General features: G+C 45.5%; 1 protein-coding gene across 4 annotated transcripts in view; it reads right to left on the reverse strand.

Annotated features, from left to right (window-relative positions):
• The window catches only part of SLC4A4 (solute carrier family 4 member 4), a 204,226-nt gene that overhangs the window by 129,307 nt on the left and 47,184 nt on the right, over positions 1 to 27,735 (reverse strand). For all 4 annotated transcript variants that reach the window (XM_077933740.1, XM_077933741.1, XM_077933742.1 and 1 more), the window contains exon 3: positions 13,075 to 13,245. In XM_077933740.1, coding sequence (XP_077789866.1) covers positions 13,075 to 13,245 — 171 coding nt within the window. The remainder of the gene's footprint in view (positions 1 to 13,074; positions 13,246 to 27,735) is intronic.

Raw genomic sequence — 27,735 nt, forward strand, 5'->3', positions numbered from 1 at the left:
ACACACACACACACAATTTCACTGTGACATCTACTCGAAGCATCTTAGTGCAGCGGTAAGGCAGTAATTAACCCACAAGGCTACCATCTGCGCTCAGAAAGAATACGGCAGACCAGAGGAGGTTAGTAGGTCACAGAGGTAATTCCGGCCCCCACCTCCCAGGAACACGTGTATGATGCTCTTGCAAGAACAATCTTCCCTCCTCTGAACCACCTTCTTACTGCTCTTCGGAGCTGTTCTCAGAAGCTCCAGCCTTTTTTCATTCAACAGGAGAACCTTCTTACCTAAGCCACTCACAATGATGCAGAGACTTTGCTTCTGCATTTTTCTCTTTAGCAGAACCACCCACGACCTGCAACTTGAAGAAGCCATTTAATTAAAGACATAAGAAAACCCAATTCTGAAAGCTTAAGCTAAAGAACAAAGCTGGAGACTAACAATCATTGTCTTCGTTTTGATGGGTCAAGCTGAAAGAGGTATAAAAGAGGTGTTTTGTTTTCTGTGGGGTACAGATTCATTCCACTGTTGCTTCTGGCAGGTTTTGCAGGGGTTTGGGAACTGCTTTGGCCAGAAGTGGCAATGCAGGAAAATAAAATATATACATCTCATGCAACAACACCTCTCAGCACACCACTTCTGCCTCTGCTTCCAGCTTCGGTTGATCTATACAGATCATGTAGGTTTTATCTGCCACTTGAGTTGACGAATAAATCAATTTCAATTCACTAAGCACAGGCTCAGTTTGACGGGAAAGAGTAAGGACACACTCAAAAGTCAGCAGAATTAGAGGGAGTGCTGCTTCTAAGGGCCAGGAGGGAAAAGAAGGCAGCTGAATACTCTACAACCAGACACAAGAGGTAAATGTTCTGACCACAATAGCAATTATTAGTGCTGGCAGTCATTAATTCAGGTGCCTTTTGAGAACGATTAGACAAGTTCATGGAAGATAGACCTATCAATGGTCTGGTACACACTTAAAACCACAGCATGGTTTGTGCAGCCAAAGTGTGGTTTGTTGAGCAATTGGACCTAGCCCAGTAGACCAGCCATAGTTTGTTTACTAGCAATTAACCATGGTTTCTTTACTGGCAACAAACCCTGATGTGAAACCATGGTTTGCTATTGGCTTACAAACCACCAGGCAAGAGCGTTGTGCTTACACCTGGAAGGCTTCATTCATTATTTTTCAAAGAAAACTTTCGAGGCATCTTACAAGTAACATAGAATAAACGTTAGCTCGAACTCACAGCCAAGCCACATGCCAGCAGCTTTCCTTCCATGCTGGAAGGAAATAACTGGAAATCCTTACTCCTGCCTGTAGGAGAGTCCAAAAAGTAGCTGGACTCACTTTAAAGTTCTGTAAGCCTGAGTGCAAGGACCATTTTAACAGTAGACCTTCACAAGCCACTCAGTGATACTTTCCAGCTGAAGACCAGGTTAAATATGGTTTAAATAAATAAACAAGCCCCATACTTTCTACTCGAGAGGTCAATGTCATCTGCTTCTACATTTACCAATAAGAAGACACCTAGAGGTTTAGATTTGAGCAAGGGAGTGTGTTCTCAAAATGCCTACTTTCTACTCACACAAAAATGAGGGTCATATTATACAGCTGTAAGCAGGCAAACACAAACACACCAGTTCCCATGTGTCCAAAGTCTCTAAGTCAGCCTCTTCATAATCTGCAAAGGCATGAGACCTGACTTATAAAAGATTTTGCACAGCAAAACAAATCCTTTTTGATTTTCAGGAATCTTGTGAATTCTCACGATGACAAAAAAATAATACTACTACTACTTTGAGAAAGCACTGTTAAGCACTGCTTATTATTCTCTAAAGCGGCTTGCAGCCTCTCTCCCAAGCATCTCAACAACACTACATGCAGAAGCACCCGGGTTCATTCTCTAACATCTCCAAGCAGAATCATCCAATTTGTAGCACTGGAAGGGGCCACAAGAGTCATCTCCAATGCAATTCTGGGCTGCATCAATAGGAGTATAGCATCTAGATCAAGGGAAGTAATAGTGCCACTGTATTCTGCTCTGGTCAGACGTCACCTGGAGTACTGTGTCCAGTTCTGGGCACCACAGTTCAAGAAGGACACTGACAAACTGGAACGTGTCCAGAGGAGGGCAACCAAAGTGGTCAAAGGCCTGGAAACGATGCCTTATGAGGAACGGCTAAGGGAGCTGGGCATGTTTAGCCTGGAGAAGAGGAGGTTAAGGGGTGATATGATAGCCATGTTCAAATATATAAAAGGATGTCATATAGAGGAGGGAGAAAGGTTGTTTTCTGCTGCTCCAGAGAAGCGGACACGGAGCAATGGATCCAAACTACAAGAAAGAAGATTCCACCTAAACATTAGGAAGAACTTCCTGACAGTAAGAGCTCTTCGACAGTGGAATTTGCTGCCAAGGAGTGTGGTGGAGTCTCCTTCTTTGGAGGTCTTTAAGCAGAGGCTTGACAACCATATGTCAGGAGTGCTCTGATGGTGTTTCCTGCTTGGCAGGGGGTTGGACTCGATGGCCCTTGTGGTCTCTTCCAACTCTATGATTCTATGATTCTATGATTCTATGATTCTATGATTCTATGATTCTATGATTCTATGATTCTATGATTCTATGATTCTATGATTCTATGATTCTATGATTTAGTCCAACCCCTGCAATGCAGGAATATTTTGCCTCACGCTCAACTATGCTGAGTTAGGGATATCGCTGGAAAAGGCTTCTGTCCGAGACTCTGGGGAGACAATACTGCACTAGGTGGACCAATGGTCTGACTCAGGTGTGAAGGCAGCTGCCTACTTCCCTGCGTTCTTACGTGCTACACCAATTTGCTGATGGAGCAACTGGTAGGATTGGCCAGGTAGTTTCTAAGCTTTCCCACGCTTCTCAGGAGATTTGGACAGAGAATGCTTAATCCAAAAGAGTGGGGTGAGCAATGCTAGCTATCAGCCGTGTCATTTCTGAGTGCTTACAAGCAGAACTTTACTCAAGAAGAATTTTTTTCTTCTTCTTCTTGCCTGCTTTTTTTTAACCTCCTTCTCAGCACAGCAAATTCCTCTGACTTTTTCTGTCCCTCAGCAGTTTCACGTGAACACACACAGAGCAGAATTAGTCAAAGAATTAAGGTGGCTTAGGTAATTATAGCCACACATGCTAGCAGTTTGAGACAGGATTAGAAGAGGGAACTGCCAGTTAAGAGGTCTTCCCATGTGCTGTGAAAGTGTGGAGGGGGCTCGTTTTTTATTCAACCTTTGGGTTGGTTTCAAAGGGCTTATATCAGGCTGCAGTCTGTGTGCTGCTTTTGAACGGCGTGTTACACTCAAGCAGTTCATTGGACAGAATCACAAGCATGCATCATAAGAGCGTGAGAACATAACAAGAACCTACTGGATCAGGCCAGTGCCTCATCCAGTCCAGCATCTCATAGTGGCCAATGAGATGCTCATGGAAAGTCTACAAGCTAGATCTGAGCACAAGGGCACTCTCTCTTCTTGCGTTTTCCAGCAACTGGTATTCAGAAGCTTCGGACCATGAAGGCAGAACATAACCACCATAGCTAGTGGCCACTGGTAGCCTTATCCTCCATGAATTCAGCTAATCCTCTTTTAAAGCCATCCAAGTTGGTGGCCATCAACAGATAGAGTTGGGTGTCATCGGCATACTGATGGCAACCCAGCCCCAAACTCCGGACAAGCTGGGCGAGGGGGCGCATAAAGATGTTAAAAGGCATCGGGGAGAGAATCGCACCCTGAGGCACTCCACACACCAAGGAGTGGCGCAATGACAATTCCCCCCCAAGCACCTCCTCTACTAGGAGGCCTCAATTAGACTCAGAGGGGGGCTTGCTTCCTGTGCTGAAATGAGCTGAAATCAATTCACATGGCTCAAAGGCAAACCCTTCCTCCAGAATGGCATTTCTAGTCCTACCCATTCATTGGAGAAGGCACCATTTTCACCAAGGCCTTGTCACAAACCCACTTTCCACACACAGGCACTCAAGTGTGCCACTCTGAACGCAGCAAGGAATACTGCAGACCTATAAATAGAAGGGGCATTATCCAGAGAGACCTAAAAATAGCAAACGTATTATAATCCTTACATGACACGCATTGTCCGCTTTAATTCTACATAAACCCTGAGGCTCCCCTTAGTGTGGGTGCTCTTATAAATATCTGTAGGTGTTGAGTTTAATTGGGTGGGTGGGAACACAGGTAGCAGCATGGGGCAGAGAAAGTGGTTACGGATTTCACCATGAATCTGGATCTGATGTGATGTATGGTGAAAATTCCATACCCTCCAAATTCCAGTGGCAAAAATCGGGATGCGCATCTTTTGGTGTCACGCTCTTGCAGGAGCCAGCTTACTCATGTGAGAGCAATGCACCTCTGCAGGAGACAGCTCATCTTCCTCCCTGAGTTTGCAGGGGGGAAACGGGACATTCTGGAATCCAATCAGAAGCCAAGATGGCTTCTGTAATTCCAGGCTGTCCCGGGGAAATCGGGACGGTTGAAGGGTATCAAATTCTCCTTTACAATTGATGACATAAAACATATTGTGCGAGAGAGGTGATTTCAGAGCTGGGAGACCAATCCATGTAGGCAATGCAGTGGTACCTTGGGTTAAGAACTTAATTCATTCTGGAGGTCTGTTCTTAACCTGAAACTGTTCTTAACCTGAAGCACCACTTTAGCTAATGGGGCCTCCTGCTGCCGCCATGCTGCCGGAGCATGATTTCTGTTCTCATCCTGAAGCAAAGTTCTTAACCCAAGGTACTATTTCTGGGTTAGCGGAGTCTGTGACCTGAAGCATCTGTAACCTGAAGCGTCTGTAACCCAAGGTACCACTGTATTAAGCTAGGCTGGTCAATGGCCTGACTAGATGCAAGGAATCTTCCTAACAGCCTCTCTCAAAAGCCACCCACCACAAGACTTTAATCAGATGCCTTCCAAAATTGATGGCGTGAGGGCAGTGAATCAAAAATGGAAGCCAAGTGTGGCCTTTTCCAGCTCAATCAGTCCGCCAATTGCTTGGCTAGCTCGGTGCTGCCTTCCAGCATTTTCATTTCTTTCCTTCCCCCGCACCCCTTTCCATCACAAAGAAAAGCCGTGCAAAGTGCCAAACGGGAAAAGGGAAAGGTGGGTGAGGTCCAGCTTCAAGCAAATGGAAGTGTGGGGTGGCAGTGGAGGAAATGAAACCAGTACACAAATGAAGTAATTTCCTTTGTAGACCCAAACCCACAAAACAATCGGCCTGGGAGACGAAAATGATAGGTGAAATGATTCATTTATGCGATGCGTTCTCTGTTACATATACGATATAACGGCTCTCAAGTTCCCAGCACTGCTGAATTGCCAGCAGCTCTGTTAAGGTGGTTTGCTGGCCAAGCTACCCAATCGTATCCCTGATTATGATGCTGATGCTGCAATCAATCCACAGCCCCCACCAAGTGGGGGGCATTCCCTCCCCACAACCCAGGTGACCGGAAGCAACACAACTAGCTGCCATGCACCCTGCCAGGAGCAGACAAGGGGCTAGCCAATTTTCTGCTCTGCAGGGAGCAAATGTCCCTATGAAATTTAATCACTTAATGGTTTGCCCATAACAATATAGTGACCTTTGAGAAATTATTGCTTGCTGTAATGGCCCCAAGACCTGATTGTTTCTTAAAACCAAAAATATAACCAGCTCTTAATTCCCCCATGGCACGTTTTGGAAGCATTCTACAGGCTTCCAGTTAGAAGAACGGAGGTCACGTTGGACTCAGAAATAAGTCCCACTGCATCCAGTATAAAAGACTGCGACCTTAGCTGATTTCACCAAAAGGCTTAATTGATTAAATGTATGCTTGTGTTAAGACTAGCTCTGAATTTTAAAACAGAGTACTCTCATAGTTTTTAATCTCAAAGAGCACATTTTAATTGCACGTGCCATCTCAAAAGAGGAATTCCCTCCTGTTTAACAGTGAAGGAGGTGGTGCCTCTTAGAGAGAATTTTTTTATATTTTATAAGTATTTAAATTAAGAGTACAGTGGTACCTTGGTAGTCGAACGGCTTGGGTGCCAAACAAATTGGCTCCCAAACGCCGCAAACCCAGAAGTGAGTGTTCCGGTTTGCAAACGTTTTTCGGAAGCCGAACGTCCAGCTTCTGTGGCTTCCAATTGAGTGCAAGAAGCTCCTGCAGCCAATCAGAAGCCACGCTTTGGTTTCTGAACCGTTTCAGGAGTCAAACGGACTTCCGGTACAAATTAAATTCGAGAACCAAGGTACCACTGTAATTGACACGGTTAACAAAATGGGTTGCCTTGCTGATCAGGGACTGCTTTTTAGTCGATTAGAAAGTTTTCAATCAACAAATCCAACCAATTAATCAAGGCTGTAGCCCTACATACCAGGGACACAGAGTGGGGGCTGGAAGAGGGGGCTTGGAGAAGTATTTGCAAAGCAGGAACCTCTGCTACAGAGTTGTGTGAACTTGGCTTTTACAGCTCAGAAAGACAGCGTGTTTTGTGTTGCTCTCTCTCAGATGACAAGCTATATACTTTTTTGAGTTCATTTAAGGTCAGGCAGAGCCAGGTGACTGGGTTCAAATGGCAGCATACATGAGATGTACAGCACAGCCCAAAATGAAAAGGCACACCAGGACCTTTACGACGAGTTGGCTGAGAGATCGGAGCATGAGTGGGCACAGCTCCCAAGATGAAGTATTTGAGAAAGCCTTTAATATTTCTGCATACATTAAGCTGGTTCCACATGCAATACTAAGCCATAGAAAGGTGACTCAGCCTCATGCACTCTGCCCCTCACTACTCTAACACAGTGCAAGGAGGAGCTCAGAAGCTTTAGTTTCATTTTTAAGTTAACCCAAACCAACCAAACCATGGTTAATGTTAACTATCGTTTGCTGAAACAGGCCAGCTTGCAACCATGGTTTAGGCAGTTGCCTTGTTTCGACAAACCATAGTTAACAATGGCAGTTTAGAGTTTGCATAATATACACTAAACTACAATTAATCTAAAACAGTAGGGGATGCATCCCATGTCCTCCTCACAGCCACACCAGAGGAGAGGGAAGTGGGGAGCTCATGGCTTGCCGTGGCTCATCCTCATTGGGCTGGTTCACACAGAATGCTAACCATGGTTTGCCACTATGTGCACAAGTTGGAAAGAGCCCAAGTGATGGATTGGGCTACTGCATTTCTCCTCCTGCACAGCTGTAGAATTTCAAATACCCCTTCCTTGTCCCACACAGCTGAAAGAAGGCCTTCATTAGTACTTACTTTCGGTTTAATATCCCCATGGTTTGAAACTCAACAAGACTGAAGCTTGCTCGTGCACCGCTAAACTATGGTTTGTTTCTTCTTCATTTCATAAAATTCAAACATGGCTTGATTGTTTTAAAAGCAAACAAACCTCGAAGCAGTTTAGTGTTATGTCTGAAACAACCCATTTTCACAGCACCTCAGCTCCTTATGTAGAAATTTTATTATCTGCTTATCGGAGGGCTGAAGATGAAGAAACATTTGGTAAGTGTTGTGCTTTTAAAGGAAATATAATTGATCAGCAAAGATCAAACACAGCAATGAAATGTTTACTACAGGGTCCTTCCCACTGTAAGTCAATTGTGCTCAGTGGTAATCTCTACGGCAAGCCTGTACTACTAGTGAGCATCCACACTGAAAACAGCTATCTAACATGCCCCTTCTTAAGTATTAGACAACACCTGTTTATGCACTCCTAGGTAGGAAAATAAGCAGACAGGATTATCATGGGTACATCTCTGCTTGGTAGGTCATGAGTTGTGCTGGCTTGCTCCACAGACAACATGGTAAATAATGCCTGATAATTGAGACAAACTAGTGTTCCTTCAGACACCAGAAATGTCAATGAATCCCCTGGCTCCGACTATCCAAAAATAAAAAAGTAAGGTCAAAATGACCCACGATCGTCAACATCACCACATGTATTAATGGGTTTGTGTGATTGCATCTATTTTAGTTTGGCATGAAGAGTAGGGGTAAAAGCAGCTTTAAATAAAATACAGTGAACTACAATTAAGCTATAAGCCAGGGTGAGTCAACAAGGTACTCTACAAATGTCGCTGGACAACAGTTCTCATCATTCCAGACAACTGATTCACCGTGCTGCCTGGGAGTCCAGCAACATGAAGAGGGCACCACATGAACTATTCCCAAACTAAAGTCTGTGCATGCACAGTGTGATTACAGACAAACCATAGTGGCCAGGTTATCACCTTGCAAGCAGAGAGACCAGAAAAGTAGACAAACTGGTTTTTACCATGGTATGCTTGGTGCAGCGCAAATAGGAAACAAAAACCCACTTCAAACCATGGTTCAGATATAACCCACTTCAAACAATGGTTTCCTGCTCCTAGTTTGCGGAAGGAAGATCCTTAACCATGGTTTAGATCAGGCATAGGCAAACTCGTTCCTCCAGATGTTTTGGGACTACAACTCCCATCATCCCTAGCCGACAGGACCAGTGGGTCAGGGATGATGGGAATTGTAGTCCCAAAACATCTGGAGGGCCGAGTTTGCCTATGCCTAGTTTAGATATTCAGACACTAACACTTAACCACCGCAAAACACCATCTGTATACATAGGGCCATGCGGTTTAGCTGTTGTTGTTGTTTTTCAACTGATAATGGATTCTCTGGTATCTCTGACCTATGGGCAATTCCAAATGCTGAATTTGTTACATATCTTCAACTGCTAATTTTCTCACACATTCCTTAAAGGCAGGTACTCTCCAACACCCAGCAAGCATGCAGCCAAGCAGAAGGATGCCTTCCAAAAAAACAAGAGTCTGAGCCACGCTAGCTTTTCTGCCTAATCAGATTATGTAGCATTTACTTTCCAGGGAAAGCAGCATTTTCAATCACAAATGTTAAAAGCTGCACATTAACCTCAGGCCTTAGATGACACGGCCACCGCTGAGACAGTAGCAGAGGTTACATTACACACTCACCAGGAGGAGAGGGGAAAAAATCCCCGCAGAGACACAGAGTATAGCAATCCATAGATTAATTTGAGTAGCTGAGTCAGATCCACATTAGCGGCCATTACTTTTTTCAAAAATGAAACCAAAGCCATATGCACAGCATTTCAGCTCAATCGCTTAAGTGCCCGTGAAAACAAGATCAAATATTGTGAGATAACAATCCCGTACTCGGAGATGCTTTGGATGCTAGCATGTGGCGGCAATACGGGAAATAAATTTTGCAAAGGAGGAATATGCGAGCCGCGCATATATTTTTTAAGGCTGAGCACTCTCTGCAACGTGGAAGGGGAGAATTTTGAGTCCTCCTCACAAGAGATGCCACAAAGCCCTTAACAGGCAATGGCAGGAATAACAGGGGAAGCAAACAGTTTTTAGGCTTTAAAAGCAGGGTAAGAACTTTGAACAAAATAAAGCACGGGCCTTGAATCAACAGGATTTCCTATGCAGATACCTGCCCCTCGGCCAAACAACACCTTGTTGTTTACTTACACACACACAAACACTTGTCTCGATTGGGCCAGAAGATAGACATGTAAGCCTTTTCACTTGATTTGCTAGTGCCCTATGGAGGCCATTTGGAAGAGGCCCCTATTTCAGGCATTTTAATAGGCAGAATTGATCATCTTTATTTGTGTCTCCATCAAATGTGGGCATATTAGAATAGTTCTCCCTCACACACACACCTTCCCCATTCTTTTCCTAGTCAGTGGTACGTCGGGTTAAGTACTTAATTCATTCCGGAGGTCTGTTCTTAACCTGAAACTGTTCTTAACCTGAAGCACCACTTTAGCTAATGGGGCCTCCTACTGCTGCTGCACCACCGGAGCACGATTTCTGTTCTCATCCTGAAGCAAAGTTCTTAACCCAAAGTACTATTTCTGGGTTAGCGGAGTCTGTAACCTGAAGCGTCTGTAACCTGAAGCATCTGTAACCCGAGGTACCACTGTATAACTAAAGCTCTTTTTGCTTCTCATTGTTCATCCAAGTCACACTTACAAGAGCAATTTACTTGGTCACCCTTTTTAGTGGGCATTCATGATTATTTGTGACCAGTGCTATTTTTCTAGAAAAAAATGGATGCCGGAACTCACCATGAACACCTCCCTTGCTGTCTTATCAGGGCAATGGCGCCCACCTGAGAGGTGCTGGGACTGAGTTCTGATGCGGTCCAGCTGAAAAAAAGGCCCTGTCTATATCCTTGATGGTGACAGGGAGGTCATACGACAGCCTGTTTTAAATACTGTTTGCACCTGCGAAAGTTTTGGGGTGGACATACTGCTTCTCTTCCAAATGGCACACATCCCATAGCTTCCTGGTGAAATGTTGTAACTTTTTATACCACAAATTTTCCAGGGGTGGTTGAGTTGGCAGCTGGCCCCTCTTTTGTTTTGCAAGTGTGCCCACCCAGACAGCAATAATGCAATAACACTGGAGAAGCGTCACAGAACAACTAATGAAGTGGAATGACAGTGTGGAGGAGCCCTGAATCCTTTGCATTAGACGCAGCTAGAACCCAAGCAAAGTGAATTTAAAATACTCCTCTACAGATCTGTCATCTTGTGTGGCTCTTAATTGTATTTTACTTCTGTTACAGAAGTCTTTTTGCTCCTAAGCAACCGCTGCAAGTGCAGGAAAAATTTTATTTGCATTGACTTTGCTTTCAAGCAGATAATTTTCTCGTTCGCTTTACCCTCCAAGTAAAGGCATAATAATGGGCAACGGTGATAAAAACAAAGCCTCCAGCCCCTTCTAGACAAGGGCTGCGTGTCACTTCTGTAGATGTGATCTAGGGACTCTGAAAGCCTTTGGTGAAATCTGCAGCTAGGTTCCCAGTCAGAACTGTAACTTGGGAGATTTTTCATCACTTGTTAAATCAGTACTGGCTGAAGCCAGTCTTGAGCAAATCAGTCTTATGCAAGCCTGATGCACACCAACATCCATCCCATCGCCCCTTAATCTTGTGAACTAGCAGCCCCTGCTAGTCTATTCTTGGAACTCTTAAGGAACGAGACAGTTGCATTGAAATCTTTCAGACTGCACAGTAATAACAGTGCCAGGTGGAGAGGAGGGATTTCGGTTACTTTTTCCTTACAGCAAGGACAACTATCCAAACCTATGTATGGTTATGAGGGAAGCATATCCCACCGGTAAGTACCCGAGAGACTGCAGCTTATTCACAGTTGATAGGTGATGGAAAATGCTGGCCTCTAAGCCCGGAGTGGGGTGGGGAATCCAAGACCACCTGCTCACTTTGCCTCCTAGAAGTTTGATTGAGAGCCAATTAGGAACGTGGAGTAATTATCGCTCCCTGTGCTGGGTTGGTGCCTCTGATCTAGTCCATAACCCAGTTTCAAACTACAGCAAGTTAAAATGCCTCCGGGACGCTCCCAGCCAACACACAAACATGGGCAACTGCTCCTACTTGTATGTAGGAAAGATGCATTTATTCAAGCAAGTGACAGTATAAGCCCAGCAGCAGACAATGAAGCTCAGGAGCCCCGATTCAGGAGATCAGAAACAAAGCAAGAAGTTCAGAACAAGAGAGAAGCAATGAAGATGTCCTAACAAGTTTCCACACCCTGCCTGCCAAGCTTTCAAACAGGAGGCATGGCGTGCTCACACAAGAGACTCACTCGCCTTGCAGGAAATATCAGGATTGCTGTGCATGGGCTCTGTTGGTGTGGGTGGGTCTGCTCACATCTGCGAATGAGGTGCCTGGGTTCTGGGAAATAAAGCTGCACCTACTCCAGCTCCCGTTCAGTCACAGCTGCCTCCTGCCTCCCCCTTGGCTGCTCACAGCCCTCCCTAACCTCCAATGAGGCTCTCTGCTCCATGGGAAGGTTGAGAAGGAACCGGGATCCCTGCTCCCCCGTTCCAAAGCAGCTGAGCAAAATGGGGAGATCCCCCTGCATTCAGCCCCCCCACCCCCATTTCTTCTTCCTGCTCCTCCTGCATTAGAGGCCTGCCAACCCCAGCCCTGTGGGGGTTTCGTGACACCAGGTGGACATAAAAGCTGGCTGGCGGTTGTCTTCAGCATCTAGTATTCTGACTGTGGCACTGCTTCTATACACCTAGCTATTGGGGCTACGAGGCACTGGCAGGTCTTGCTCTCCGTGAATTTGCATAAAACGCTAGCACCAGCCATTCCATCAGGCTGCAGCAGATGGAGAAAAAGAAAGCCAGGTCAACATGAGAAGTATGATCCATTGGGATCCTCCCTCAGTTGTTACCTGGAAGTAACCATGTAGAGAAGGAGAGCCACTCCACTGACTCAGCTGAGAGACTAGTAATTTTTGGCTGCTCCTCTCTGGGGTGATAATACCCCATGCACTCAATATAGTCGTACCTTGGTTTTCTAACAGAATGCGTTCCAGACTTCTGAAACGTTCGGAAACCAAGGCCCGGCTTCCGATTGGCTGCAGGAGTGCCTGCAGCCAATCGGAAGCCGGGCCAGGCATTTGGCTTCCGAGGCAAAGATTGAAAACCGGAACACCTACTTCTGGATTTGCGGCATTCGAGTTCCAACAAACTAAGCTGCTCAAAAACCAAGGTACGACTGTATCCTAAATGAAAGGATACTTTAAGAAGTTCCCCAAACAACATTTATCTAGCTCAGAGACACTGAAATATATATCTGTACCCTGCAAAATAGAGAAAGACTATGAAGCCATGATCCATGAAAGGAAGATAACACTGAACCTTCAATCTTTGCCATCCCAATCTTGGCTCCGTTAAATCAATCCATAACTGACATCTTGAGAGACATAGCCCTTTGACTCACAAACCTTGACTGTTACCAAAATAAAATAAAATTCCAAAGTGCAAAAAGCCCAAAATGTTCAATCAAATCATTTCAATCAATTCTGAAGGCAAATCAAGTTTTACACATCTGGTCTAAGGTGTGTGGGGTTTCGCAAGGACTCAGAGCATTTTTCATTGCATAATTCTGTTGGCCCACATATTTCAGTTATATACCTCCCATAAAGAGCCCTCACCATTTGTACTGTGGTTCCCTGAGAAACATTGTAAAAAGAGCCCATTACTCACTGAGTGGCTTGAGGATGCTGCTGCTTGTCTCGTCGGCATTTTCGACATCAGATTTGTCCGAGTTTTCAGAGATTTTCTCCTTTTCTTTCTTCTCCTTGGGCTTTCTTCTGTGGCGCCTCCGCCTTCGGTAACTCTTAGGCACGTGAACCCCAATGTAGACTGTATGATGACCTAGGACACATAAACATGTTGCTTTTTAATAATCTTCAGATTACTTCGAAAAGCAGCAATATATCTCAGCTGTTTAATCGGCACAAAACAGTATCATTCTGAGGCACAGAACAACAAAGAGGTTGCTTATCATTCTCAGCATGTGAACTTCCTTGCCTGCACAAACCAGCCATGGGGAATGGAGAAGTGGGGAAGAATCGTAGAATTGCAGAGTTCCAGTGGATCCCAAAGGGCATCTAGCCAAACCCCCCACAATCTCAGCTAAACAATCCCTGGAAGATGGCCATACAATCTCTGCTGAGGTATAGGTAAAGGGACCCCTGACCATTAGGTCCAGTCATGACCGACACTGAGGGAGCCAGCATACAGCTTCCGGGTCATGTGGCCAGCATGACTAAGCTGTTTCTGGCAAACCAGAGCACGGAAACGCCGTTTACAGTCCCGCAGGAGTGGTACCTATTTATCTACTTGCACTTTGACGTGCTTTCAAACTGCTAGGTTGGCAGGAGCAGGGACCGAGCAACGGGAGCTCACCCCGTCACAGGGATTCGAACTGCCGACCTTCTGATCGGCAAGCCCTAGGCTCTGTGGTTTAACCCACAGCACCACCCGTGTCCCTTCAATCTCTGCTTAAAAACCTCCAATGAAGGACTGTCCGCCACCTTCCAAGGCAGTCCATTCCACTGTGAAACAGCTCTTACTAGTAGAAGGTACTCTCTAACGTTTCATCAGAATGTCCTTTTTTTGTAATTTGAATCCATGGTACATGATGGCATCATGTCAGACACGCAGTGGAAAGAGAACTTGGCCCAGGGCTGCCATTTTCACCAGCAGCCCCACATCCAATATCACACTTCTTCAGCCCCGGTTTTGAAAGAGCCTGGCTTTCACAGCAACTTAAAATATTGCACATTGCTAGCCTTTAGAAATTTATTTTTGTGTGCCTATCTCCATGATAGTTGGGTACATGCTGACCATAAGAACACTTAAAAACATCTCTTGAAAGGTGTCCCACTTCCTAAAATGAATTTGTCATGCGCAAGAAATTTGACTTGGGGGGGTATAGCATTCTCATACCCACCCACCCCAAAAAACCCATCTACCAAAAGTCAAACCTTTCCCACAGCTCCACATACAGGCTTTCCCAGCAGGCAACATGCATGCAGATGGCCATAAGAATGGATCCATCAGCATTTTTTTCCCCATTTTTCCCTTCGAATTTCAAGCTTCCTTCTAAACTCATGAGGACTAGAACTTTTTTTTATCAATCTCAAATAAATGACAACACAGGACCTGATTATCAAGAATATTTAAAACGTTGCCGGACCACACAGAGGTATGGATGTTGTTAATACAGGAAATAAAGAAGAAGCGCTCCAGTTTTAAAAATGAATGTGCATTCTAGCCAACAGAGATTTATTTGTGATTTGTTTGATGCATCATTATCCCAGTCTTCAGCCAAAAGGAGCAAAAAAAATATGTCAGCAATGGTCCCTCCCTGGGTGAGGGAAATGCTGAAAGCATTTTAGTGTCATAAAGCAAGACACCTATAAAAAAATTAGTCAGATGTTTGCTCCATAATCTGATGACCCATCATACTGTGAATCTGCTTGCCTTAATTTCACATAGAACGCAAACATGAAGTATCTTTGATGTGGCCAGATAATCCTGGTTTTACCCACTCGTTTCTCAAGGCTTTAGGGCGGAGAACTGCAGATAAACAAACATACACCGGCAGTGATGGAAATGTGTTCATCTGAAGGTGTGCTTCTCATAAACTCAAGCAGCAGCTGGATATCTCTAAGAGCCATCAGCCGCTTTCCTTCAAACCGAAATCGCTTCGGTTACTGGGCTCAGAGTGACTGGAAACAATCATATGCACCAACTCTCATAGCCTGGCCGAGTCAAGACAATGTATTATGAATATCTATTTATTGCATTGATATCCCTTCTTCTCCAAGGAGCTCAAGGTGGTGTTCATAACTCTTCCCCTCCTCATTTAATCCCCACAACAACCCCTGTGAGGTAAGTTAAGCAAAGAGGCAGGGAGTGGCCCCCAAGGTTACCCATCGAGTTTCATGGCAAGTGGGTATTCGAACCCCAGTCTCCCAGGTCGTAGTCTGGGCACACTGGTTCTGTGACGATGGAGAAGGGTGGTTTGTCAAGGATCTTGGGGAAGGTTCTCCAAGTGGGGGAATCCCCTCAACCTGCTGTTCTGCCCCACCTGTCACAGTGGGAAGGCCTGCTCACCCTGCCTCCCACTCCACAGGGAGCCTATCTCCAGTGTTAAAAAACACTCAGATATATAAGCTAGGCTCCAAATAGCTCCTTCAACCAAGGTTACAGTCACCAAAATGGAATGTCCAGGTGCCAGATGGCTCTAAAGCCTTCTTTTTCAAATGGTGGACTGGCTGAGATTGATTCTCAGTTAAACATCTGACTAGTTCAGATGACAACCTTAAGCTAGGTTAAGAACTCCGAGTACTTAAAGAAGACAAGTCGCTTGGTCTAGGGACAGTCCACACATGTCCATCAGATGTCAAAGAGATAAACAACTACCTGACATTTAGAAGACATCTGAAGGCAGCCCTGTTCAGGGAAGTTTTTAATGTGTGACATTTTAATGTATTTTTAATCTTTGTTGGAAGCTGCCGAGAATGGCTGGGGAAATCCTGCCAGATGGGCTGGGTACAAATAATAAATTGTTATTATTATTATTAGCCTATTCCTACCTATTTTTCTCAATACGGACATGGACCATTCCTAACAAAAGAATATTCTTCACAATGGTAAGCAGGGCAGAGCAGTGGGGTGGGGGTGGGGGTGGGGGGGTAAGCGAAGACATGCTACAACAATTAACTGCTAATGTTCACTGCTCCTGCTCATGCTGCACAGGAAAAGCATTTCAGTTCCTGAAATTCATTCAGATTGTGCAGATAAAATATAACAAATAGAATTGTACAGGATGTGGTATTAAGTGTGTGAAAACAGTCAAGATCCAATGACACACACACACACCAGGTATGCACCTCCAGAGGTGCAGTTGTCAGACACCATCCTAGCATCCAGGCACCTTCACCTGGTTGGAAGTGGCCGATAGCCAGGTGCAAAATGTGTCTGGCGCCTGGCTAATTTCTAACACAGCCTTCCTCTGACACTACCATGCACCTGTCGCTCAAACCACCCCAGAGTCATCAGACACTGGGTCTAGCCCCACCTCTCCAGAGGGGAATGCTCCACCCACTCAGTCCACCTCCCAAGAGACAGACCCGCCTCCTCCATCACCTAGTTCCTGTAGATGCCAACAGGTGGAGCAGGTTCCGCCTTCTAGGCAGGAGTGCTAGACCGCTTGGTAAGGAACAGAACCACCTGCCATGCCAACCTGAACCCAGCCGACTTATAACGGGATTGCAAGTTGTGCATCATCATCAGATCAACCTGAATAACTGGCTCAACTGCCTTCCGCCTTTGTGCATCTGTGCCTTGGATTAACTGTCTGTGATTCGCAATGCTAAACATTAAAAATTTAGGGGGAAATCAACAACATCAGAGTTCAAATTCTCCAGCGACTTTGAGCCAGACACCAAAATACATATATCCGGGGGGGGGGGGCATATCCCATATAGGCAACTCCCAATTTATGCGGTGGTTACGTTCCAAGAGAAATCCTGTATATTTGAAACACCGCTGGAAAAAGCTTGATCAGCTTGAAGCTGAGTGGGATTGCGGCAAGAACCATTTACAGTCTCATTCTCATGGGAAAACTCAAGTTGCATTAGTAAATGGGGGAGGGGGAGATCTCGTACATAAAGGCTCATTGAAAAATTGTGTCAAGTGTTTCCTGCTGAGGCACTCCTGGGAGGGAAGTCTAGGAGTTTATCTTGATATTGTATACACATGCCAACCATTTCCTCCAAGAAAGTCTCTGATGGGGGTGGTCGGGGAGGGGGGAAGTAGAAAACCCATTCCCTCTCTCTCTCTTGTTTCTCTTACTGAAGCACCCAAAGCAATACTGTGATTTTCTCTCTTCTGCAGAATACGGGGAGAGCAGGAAAGTAATGCACACACACACACACACACAACTTCAGATTCATGCTACCAAAAGCTGCACTGGTGCACATGTGATCGAGGGATTAAAGAGATTGTCTAGTTCTGTTGGCAGCATATTAAAGTATTAGGACTACAGGCTTACTATGATGTGTTTCTATTATCAAGCTGACCGCGGCATTAAAACAATTCATCAGAGGTAGCAACTGCTGCTCCAACAACCAAAGGACGGCACCAGTTTTTCTACTGAATGTGCCTTGCAGATTTGATCCTGCCAACTCTGATTTTCAATGGCACGTAATGCGGCTGTCCTGAGAGGCACCCTGCGCTCATCTTTTCATCCCTAGCTCAATGTCAGGCTTGGCGCAAAATGCATCCCTTATTATTTATCCATTGACATGTTGTAGGTTGAAAGATGCGGGGGAACATATTGAGTCCCCTGCCCCAAGGAGCTTACAATCCAAATTTCAGCAGTTAGGGAAATTAACTAAAGGGCTGACGAGGAGGGAGGGATGGGAAGGGAAGGGAACAGGGGATTGGTGTGTACAAGTGCAATTGCACAGGCTTTGGCTTTGTTCTGGGGTGGGAGGGAAGAGTTAAGGTTTCAAGGAAAAGATTAGTTTGGGAGTGGGAATAGAAGAGATCTTGTCTGTCGGATGCTCTCCCCAAGGAGACACACCTGGCACCACCATGTCAGTCTTTAGGTGCCTTTTAATTCACTCAGACCTTTGGTAGCCAAGTTGCCTCCTACAGCAATGCTCATCTTTTAGCGTAGTGGGTAGGACTTATTAATGAGCATTTTATGAAATTTGCATTTTTCATTGTTTACAAATTTTTTGTATTCAATTTCTTTTAGTCGTTGTATTTCATCTTCCTGAGCTGCTTTGAGACTTTTTCTAATGTATAAAGCAAAGGACAAATGCAATACAGTGGTACCTCAGGTTAAGTACTTAATTCGTTCCAGAGGTCCGTTCTTAACCTGAAACTGTTCTTAACCTGAAGCACCACTTTAGCTAATGGGACCTCATGCTACCGCCACACCGCCGGAGAACGATTTCTGTTCTCATCCTGAAGCAAAGTTCTTACCCCGAGGTACTATTTCTGGGTTAGTGGAGTCTGTAACCTGAAGCATATGTAACCTGAGGTACCACTGTAATTAAAAATGAACAATTACAGTTAGTACCTCGGGTTACATAGGCTTCAGGTTACAGACTCCACTAACCCAGAAATAGTACCTTGGGTTAAGAACTTTGCTTCAGGATGAGAACAGAAATTGTGCAGCAGCAGCGGGAGGCCCCATTAGCTAAAGTGGTGCTTCAGGTTAAGAACAGTTTCAGGTTAAGAACGGACCTCCGGAATGAATTAAGTACTTAATGCGAGGTACCACTGTATTGGTTGTTGCTTATGTTTTGTATTTTGTTGCTGCATTTTCATGTTATTTTTATTGTTGTATTGTGACTCTAACTTGTGAGCCACACTGAGTGGCAAAGAGGCACTCGAAAGGTGGGACACAATCTTTTGTATATTATATAAATAATATACTGTATATGAAATAAAAGAAAGGAACAAGTAGAATTATGCAGGTCAACCTGGGAGGGGAATTCTGGGCATAGGAACCATAAGCAAAAGAAAAAAAGGTCTAGCCCTGGAGAGCAGAAGGGTTTGGGGCAGATGAAACATATCAGAGTTGAAGACATGCAAGTCACCGACAAGGACTATATATTGGCATTTCGAAGGTGGTATTAACATTTTGAAATTCAGGAAGGGTGTAAAATTTGGACCAGACTTTGCCAGATTGGCTTTGGTTGATGGGAGCTGTAGTCCCGAACATTCAGTGGGCACGAGGTCAGGATGATTTAGAGCGAAGCACTTGAGCTGACTATCTGAAGATCGAAGACTGGCAGGTGGCTTCCCCAAAAGCTGAGGCGGAGAGAAGAGTTGGCTGAGAGGCATGGGAATTAGGTTATGCCAGCCACAAACTGCAGCCAAAAAAACAAAAGCAAAAGCTGACAAACTGTGAGAAGTTGCCAAGGTGGGGCCAGAGAGCCCTCTAGCTAAAAAGCTGGAGAGAGAGAGCGCAGCTGGAGAGGAACTGAGAATTCTGTAATCAGCAGCTAGAGCAAACTAATGTTCATTTTCTCTTTTCCGTGCTGGAGGCATCAGGTAAACTCACTGTTTTGGATGTATTCAGGCCTCGGGCCTGGTTTCGAGACCTTTATCACCCTAGCACAGACATGTTCAACCGGTCGACCGCGGTCAACGGGTAGATCCCCTGGTGATCCCGGTCGATCACTGGCTCCTTATTGATCGCAGATGTAGAAAAACTTTTGAATGATTGTTTCCCGCCCCCCTCGCTCTGTCCCTCCGCCACGTAAAGTGGGCACTGTTTTTTGTTTTCTTGTTGCGCTGTTGAATACGTTTCGAACATTTGTTATTGGCAGAGTTTGAGATGAGCAAAGTATTTGATTCTCCCCAAAAAAAGCTCAAAAGCTGTGGTATTCCCAACAGAAGCTCAACAACTTTTGTTTGCCCCCAGAAAGCTGAACAATTCTGCTCAATCCTCAATGACAATGGGTAGATCACTTCCAGTTTTTTTTTTACACTGGGAGTAGATTGCAGTCTCTTGGGAGTTGGACCGGCCTGCCCTAGCAGATTGCCTTTGGAGGGGCTATATAGGGGGAGTGTCTCTGTTGGTCCCCTTAGAACAACCTTTCTCAACCTGTGAGTCCCCAGATGTTGTTGAACTACAACTCCCATCACCCCTAGCTAGCAAGGCCAGAGCTCAGGGATGATGGGAGTTGTAGTCCAACAACATCTGGGGACCCACAGGTTGAGAACCGCTGCCTTGAAGCTTTTGATCCTTCCATGTCACCTTGTGAGGATGAAGGTTGGATGGTTGGCACTGTAGTGCATTGGCTCAAGCCCATCCTTGAAAAGTAGTCTCATGAGGTTGTGCTAGGAAGGGAACTCGTGGTTGGTCTCCTTGGTCTACATGATCGCGCATGGTTCGTTCTTCTCCCCAGTGCTCGTCTAGAGGACAGGGAACCTTTGGCCTTCCAGATGTTGGTACTCCAACTCCCATCTGCCCCAGCCAACACGGCTGTCAGGGACTGGCTGGACAAAGAGGAGTGGTGGGAGAAACCAGCCGGGGAACCCCCAAGGGAAACCCCAGAGGAGGAAGGCTCAGAGCCAGGGGATTGGTGGTGGGACACAGAGGAAAGGTCAGAGGGAGAAGATTGGGAGGAAGGGCCAGATGCTGAAAGGGCAACAGGGTTTAGTGAGTAGAAAGAGCCTGTGACAGGAAGCAGTTCACACTCCGAGGCTGAAGCAGTGGAGGGGGCACAAAAGGCTGATGAATAATCCAGGGAGTCCATCCCTCCACCCCTGGGTTATATAAATCATATCAGAACCACCAGCTTCCACTAACCCTTATTGCACAAGTTCTCTAGCTTATCGAGACTGGGAAATCTAAGTGGGGATTCAGCACTTATCTCAAAGTTATAATTAAACCTTTTATGGACGATGAAAAGGATAAGAAAGGGGGCCCACGTCTTATCAAGTATGCGCCAGCAGAATAGCCTGATCATTTCTAATCAGGTCTTTGAAACGCAAGTGTCTTCCAAAGGCCAGTGTAATCTTTTATATAAATGACCTCTGAAGACTTTCGTGACATGCAAGAACACGCCAGAAGACTTTGGCTTGCAAGACGGTCTGATACTAAAGGGAGGAGGGGAAGAGAGGGGAAGGTCAGGGGACAGCTTTTCTGACCCACATGACCAGTTTAAACCCTGTGCTCCAAAACAAAATGCATGCCTCTCTCACCCCATTCCTTACAAAGACACAGAACTACTTCCCATGTTACACCCATTTAGCACCAAACTGTGGCTAGCACAACACTTGACCTGTAATACATTCATGCTTGATCTATCCACAGAAGTTCCCAGGTTCAATTCCTGGCATCTCCAGAAAGGGAAAGACTCCGTCTTGAAACCTTGGAGAGCCACTGCCAGCCAGTGTAGACAATACTGAATTAGATGGACCAATATCTGGAAGACCACCCCCATCCCTACAGACCCTCTCGGGTGATGAGATTAGCAGAGGGGGCTCTCCAGGTGGTTCCTTCACTGTTAGAGGCTCAGGGAGGGGAGGCCTGGGAGAGGGCCTTCTCTGTGGCAGCCCCTAACCTGCAGAACTCCCTTCCCACAGAGGTGTGCCTGGTGCCTTCGTTGTGCAGCTACCAGATAATACTAAACACATGCCGCTTTTCCCTGATATTTGCCACTTGAGGTTTAGATTTTCAGATTCTCAAACTTTTAAAAAGGTAAAGGTACCCCTGACCATTAGGTCCGGTCGCGGACGACTCTGGGATTGCGGCACTCATTTCACTCTATAGGCTGAGGGAGCCGGCGTTTGTCCGCAGACAGCTTCCGAGTCATGTGGCCAGCGTGACTAAGCCGCTTCTGGCGAACCAGAGCAGTGCACGGAAACACCGTTTACCTTCCCGCCAGAGTGGTACCTATTTATCTACTTGCACTTTGACGTGCTTTTGAACTGCTAGCTTGGCAGCAGCAGGGACCGAGCAACAGGAGCTCACTCTGTCGTGGGGATTCGAACCGCCGACCTTCTGATCGGCAAGCCCTAGGCTCAGTGGTTTAGACCACAGCGCCACCCGCGTCCCTTCTCAAACTTTTATTGGCATATATACAAGATCTGAGCAGGGTTCAATACCAAAAAAACCCACAAAAAACACTCATCCAAAAAAAACCAACCCACCCCTAAACCCCTATATCTAACACTTAAGTTAGTGTTGTCACTAACTCATTACACCACTGCAGAAACCTCCATCCTATCCCCAGCCTGAGTAAATGTAAGGAAGGCTACCTTAAGCTGAGGTGAATATTTTTAGCACTTGTGATTACAAGTTGTTTAAAACTGTTTCTTAATATTGTGTAATTATTATTAATTATTATTATTATCATTATACTGAGCTAGTTGGGACTCCGCATAAGGCAGCTTCCTATGCTCCTATAGTGAGGGAGTTACATGTCAGAGTTAGCCCCTTAAACTAGAAGCAGATGAGCAACCATTGCTATGCAGTCAAGGCAGAGATAGAAAAGCACTTCTGAGGGGATTGGGGCAGTCCTTTCATTCATCGCTTGTAAACCTGTTGCTAGAGTCGCACTCCCAGGCATCTAATCTGCTTTTCTTCCTTTGCGAGTGTGAGAGGTTAGAGAAGCCATCAGGCTTGCGTTGCCATGATCCCTGCTCTGATCAAGCAAGCGCGACTTGGATCCTACTTTAAAAGGCAAGCTTTTAAAGGTAGGGCTGACTTAAAACATCATATTTATGTATGTAAAGGGAGTCCGAGAATTTGAAATTGGACAGCACTGAATTTTTGTGAGCTTCAATTTAAAAAACAACAACAAAACACTCCCCTCTCCCCCAAAAATATAAAAGTTTCCATTGCAGGGGGAGCACAAAAGTTATGGGGAAGGAGCTGCAAAAACCTATCTTCCAACTCTTTTTAAACACATTTTAAAAATACATAACATATTAACAAACAGTAACAATAACACACACACAGGCCTTTTCTGCAGTGGCTCTTTCCCCTGGGAGGCTTACATATCTTTAACTGCAAAGCAAAGCTTTCCTCTTCTCTCAGGCCTTTGACCATGGGTAGGCAAACTAAGGCCCGGGGGCCAGATCTGGCCCAATCGCCTTCTAAATCCGGCCCATGGACAGTCCAGGAATCAGTGTGTTTTTACATGAGTAGAATGTGTGCTTTTATTTAAAATGCATCTCTGGGTTATTTCTGGGGCATAGGAATTTGTTCTTCTTTTTCCCCAAAAATACAGTCCGGCCCCCCACAAGGTCTGAGGGACAGTGGACCGGCCCCCTGCTGAAAAAGTATGCTGACCCCTGCCTTTGACCAATTAAACAATCTATAGCTTGTTAAACTGTGGGGGGGTATTGTTTCTGTCTGAAACGATGGTGCGCATTGTCTAATGTTGGGCTTATCATTGTTTGTTTCCGACATGTTATGATTATTGTCTGTACCTAAATGCTTTGCATCAGCAGTCTTACTTAACCTGTGATACTGGAACTCTAGAATCCCTAAATGTTTAAAATAAAAACAGGAAATGTAGGACAGGAGTTTGGATTTTTAAAAGGAAAGTCGTTTCCATGAAGAAAAGCTTGCTACTGGCTTTCTAAATGCAACATTTCAGGTCCAGACAGCATGCTCCTAGTCAGCAACTATGATGGCTATTTTGTGAATGAAAATAAGAGGTGGAGGTCAAATGGTCCTTTCTCCCATTCCACCCCAGGCTTGCCTGTTGTCACTTCGTTTCACACAGTTCTCTTGTCCTCCAGAGACAGGATTTGGCCTAGAATCCAGCTCCTAATTACAACACCAGAAAAAGATGGAGGCAGCCCCAACTCCAATATTGCATTCAACATCGTGAATTGCAGCCACGGAGAAACAATAAGCCCCTGCTGTTGCTGAGAGGGTGAGTAAGATAAACTTATCTCTAAAGCACTCAGTTTGATGAATGCACTATACACACAAAAATTGCTCATAATTTGTGGCTAACTTCCATCTGCATTAATGGGAGTCGTGTTAATCCATTTTCCATCCTGCAGAGTGTTCTAATTAACCCTCCAGACAGAAAATCTGAGCAACTGCTGAACATCTGTCTATTATAGGTACAAAAAAAAATATGAATGGACAAGCCCTCCGGGACCCCCTTCCTTCCTGCTTCCTTTAAAATTCCAGTAATTGAGCTGTCAGATGAGAAATCTCGATTTCTCCACTCCCCTATGAAGTCATAGAGGCTGCCACAACTTTCACAGGAATTCACGTTCGCTGAGCCAAAGGCTTATCTCGAAAGGATAAAGGTGGAGCTCTGAAATGCTTTCCATTTCTTAGGGCAAAAAAATGTTTTATCTTGTAAAACACATCTGAAGCTCCACCAAGTTCAGGATTTAAGACTATTTGGCCTCTCAAGGAAGGAATGTACCAAGAAGCCAAGGAGGGGGTAAACTTGCTCCTGCCATGACACCCTCTGTTAAGAACCAGGCCAGGAACCTCTCTGAACACTTTTACTCTAATTCAGTAGGGACCATGTGTGAGGACTAGGACTAAAACCCCTTCGGAAGGCAGGAGCCAACTGTGGGGCATTCAAGTTCAGAAAGGAACAAGCCATCAATAAGGTGGGCTCCAGAGGCAAGTGTTTCTAAAGAAGGATATTTCCAAGCACATTTCAAAGTGTTGGTGCTGACCTTCAAAGCCCTAGACAGCCTCCGCCCTGTATACCCGAAGGAGTGTCTCCATCACCATCATTCAACGTGGAGTACAGGGTCGGGTTTAAGGTGCTGGCTTTGACCTTTAAAGCCCTTTGCGGCCTAGGACCCTCTCCTGGTATGCCCCGTGGAGGACCTTAAGGTCCATAAATAGCAACACTCTAGAGGTCCCGGGCCCTAAGGAAGTCAGATTAGCCTCAACCAGGGCCAGGGCCTTTTCAGTACTGGCTCCGGCCTGGTGGAACGCTTTGTCCCATGAGACCAGGGCCCTGCAGGATCTGATTTCTTTCCGCAGGGCCTGTAAGACAGAGTTGTTCCGCCTGGCCTTTGGCTTGGAACCAGCCTGATCCCCTCACCCACCTTTCCTTTTCCTTCTGTGATGGAACCCCTATTTGGGGACTTCCCTGGCTTTTTTCTGGCCCACGTAGGACCAGTCTGGATAGTTGGCCTTGGTGAAGATATGACGTTTTCTCCCCCCAAACAGTTTTTGATCTGGGCTTCCACTGAAATGAGGCTGCATTTTAAGTAGTATTTTAATCTTGTTTTTAAGTTGTATTTTAATCAATTGTTTTTATACCTGGTGATAGCCGCCCTGAGCCCAGTCTTGGCTGGGGAGGGCAGGGTATAAATAAAATAAAATAAACCCTGACACTGAGGTCCTCCTCCACGGGTCTTCTGCTGGTTCCATCACTGCAAGAAGTGAAGCTACAGGGAACCAGGCAGAGGGCCTCCTCAGTTGTGGCACCCTCCCTATGGAACACCCTCCCATCAGATGACATGGAGATAACCAATTACATGACTTTCCGAAGACATCTGAAGGCAGCCCTGTATAGGGAAGTCTTTTAACGTGTCATGTTTTGTTACGTTTTTATACACATTGGAAGCCGCCCAGAGTGGATGGGGCAACCCAGTCAGATGGGCGGGATATAAATAAGGAAATTCTTATTATGAAGGAGGATCTTCAAGTTTCCAAAATATCGGCACATAGGAGAAAGAACCAGAGAAACAGCATCTTCCGGGCAAGCAAGAAGGTACATTTCCTCAAGGAGTAGCAGCCCCTGTGAGGAAAAGCAGTGTGCAGGTGTTCAGTTTGGTAGGAACTTCTCACTACCATAAGCTTGGTAGGCAAACAGCAACAATCAGCTGACAGTCGGTGCCCTTGAAGTGCTACACATAGGACTTCCCCAAGCGTCAGCAACGCTTTGTAGATGTGGCACATAAGGTTTCCCAACCGCCAACGATCAGCTGATTGTCAGCATTTGGGATGTGCTGCACGCCCTTCTTTGTCTGTGTGTGGTTGGATTTCAAACCCTGTGAGCAAAAGCAGGTCATCTGACATCACTGTGGCATCAGGTGGTCGACAGGCGAGTCTGCCCACCTGTCAAATTTGGCCAAAGGTGTGTGTGGAAATAAGGATGCAGCCGGGTCCAGTTCCCCACACCTGAATTAGAAGACTGAAGAGCAGCCCCCGAACTGAGGTTTGCTTTCCAGTGGTTTTATAAACGCTGCTTTGGTGGCACTTAAGGAAAACCAGCCTGTGGTTGATTTGATTGACATCCTATGCCCTTTTAAAATGTGGGGATTTGGGGGGGGGGCGATATTAGGTTGTTGTTTTTATTTTGAGTATATATTTGTGGTTTTATATTTTGGTTTTATTCTGTGAACCGCCTTGAGACATCCAGGTATATGGCGGTATATAAATTCAGTACATAATAAATAACAATAATGGTTTTGCCTGTTGGGAAATGGAGGTGATATTTCCTCTCTGGAAATTTGTAGCTCTGTGACGGGAATAGGAGTCCTCCAAAAAACTCTCACCACTCTTGGAAAACTGGACCTCCCATGATTCTTTGGAAGAATCCATGTCTGTTAAGAGTGGTATTATAGAGCCTTGGATATGTAATGTGAATGTGGTCTCAGTTTGGAAAATTTTGCCAGTCAGAGGGACAGTTTTCCCACAGGAGGTAATGTCAGGAAATACACGGTTAGTTAGGATATCATGTAGGAACAGAGTTTGTTGGATGAGGGGAAGATATCGTTTGCAGGGTGTCAGTATTTAGTGTCTGCTTGTTCCAAATTTAATTTAATTCCTTAATTAAACATATGTTTCACTTTTAACCATCTGTGTTCTTTCTAGACAGGGGGAGAGTGGGACTCTGTTGGTTGTGGGGAAACTGACTTTCCAGATGCTCTGGACTCATTTGGTGATTAGAAGACGAGTTTGGATTTGATATCCCGCTTTATCACTACCCAAAGGAGTCTCAAAGTAGCTAACATTCTCCTTTCCCTTCCTTCCCCACAACAAACACTCTGTAAGGTGAGTGAGGCTGAGAGACTTCAGAGAAGTGTGACTAGCCCAAGGTCACCCAGCAGCTGCATGTGAAGGAGCGGAGACGCGAACCCGGTTCACCAGATTACGAGTCTACCGCTCTTAACCACTACACCACACTGGCTCTCTTAGCTAGGGCTGATGGAGTCTGTTTAGCCTGGAAAAGAGGAGATTGAGAGGAGATACGATAACATCTTCAAATATCGCAAGGGCTGTCACATGGAGGATGGAGCGAGCTTGTTTTCTCCCGATCTGGAGGGTAGGACCCAAAACAATTGATTCAAGTTACCAAAAAAAAGGAGATTTCGACTAAACATCAGAAAGAACTTTCTGACAGAAATAGCTATTTGCTGGTGGAAAGGCCTCCCTTGGGAGGTGGACTCTCCTTCCTTGGAGGTTTTTAAACAGAGGTTGGGTGGCTATCTGTCATGGATGCATTAGCTGAGATTCCTGCATTACAAGGGGTTGCAGTAGATGTTCCTCAGGGTCTCTTCCAGCTCTGGGATTCAGTGATACATAAAGGAAAGTCCTACTGCTCTCTGCCAAGTGAGCATATTGCAGGAGACAGCATCTGTGAAAAGTCTGGGCCCAGTGGAGTTGCTGGAGGGGACTCACCTTGGGGTCAATCTAAGGACAGGGTCTTGCAAGGGACCCCACCCACTTTGCCTGCAATTACAAGGCCTCACTCTTCTGGTGCCTTCAGGAAGGCTGCCCAATCTAGCCTTAAGCTGTCTCTCAAAGTTGCTATCATAATAAAACGAGGCAATCCCACGAACAGCAGCCTGCATTCCTTAGAGGAAGGACGGGGTGCA

Source organism: Podarcis muralis, chromosome 9, assembly GCF_964188315.1.
Source record: "Podarcis muralis chromosome 9, rPodMur119.hap1.1, whole genome shotgun sequence".
NCBI lineage: Eukaryota > Metazoa > Chordata > Lepidosauria > Squamata > Lacertidae > Podarcis > Podarcis muralis.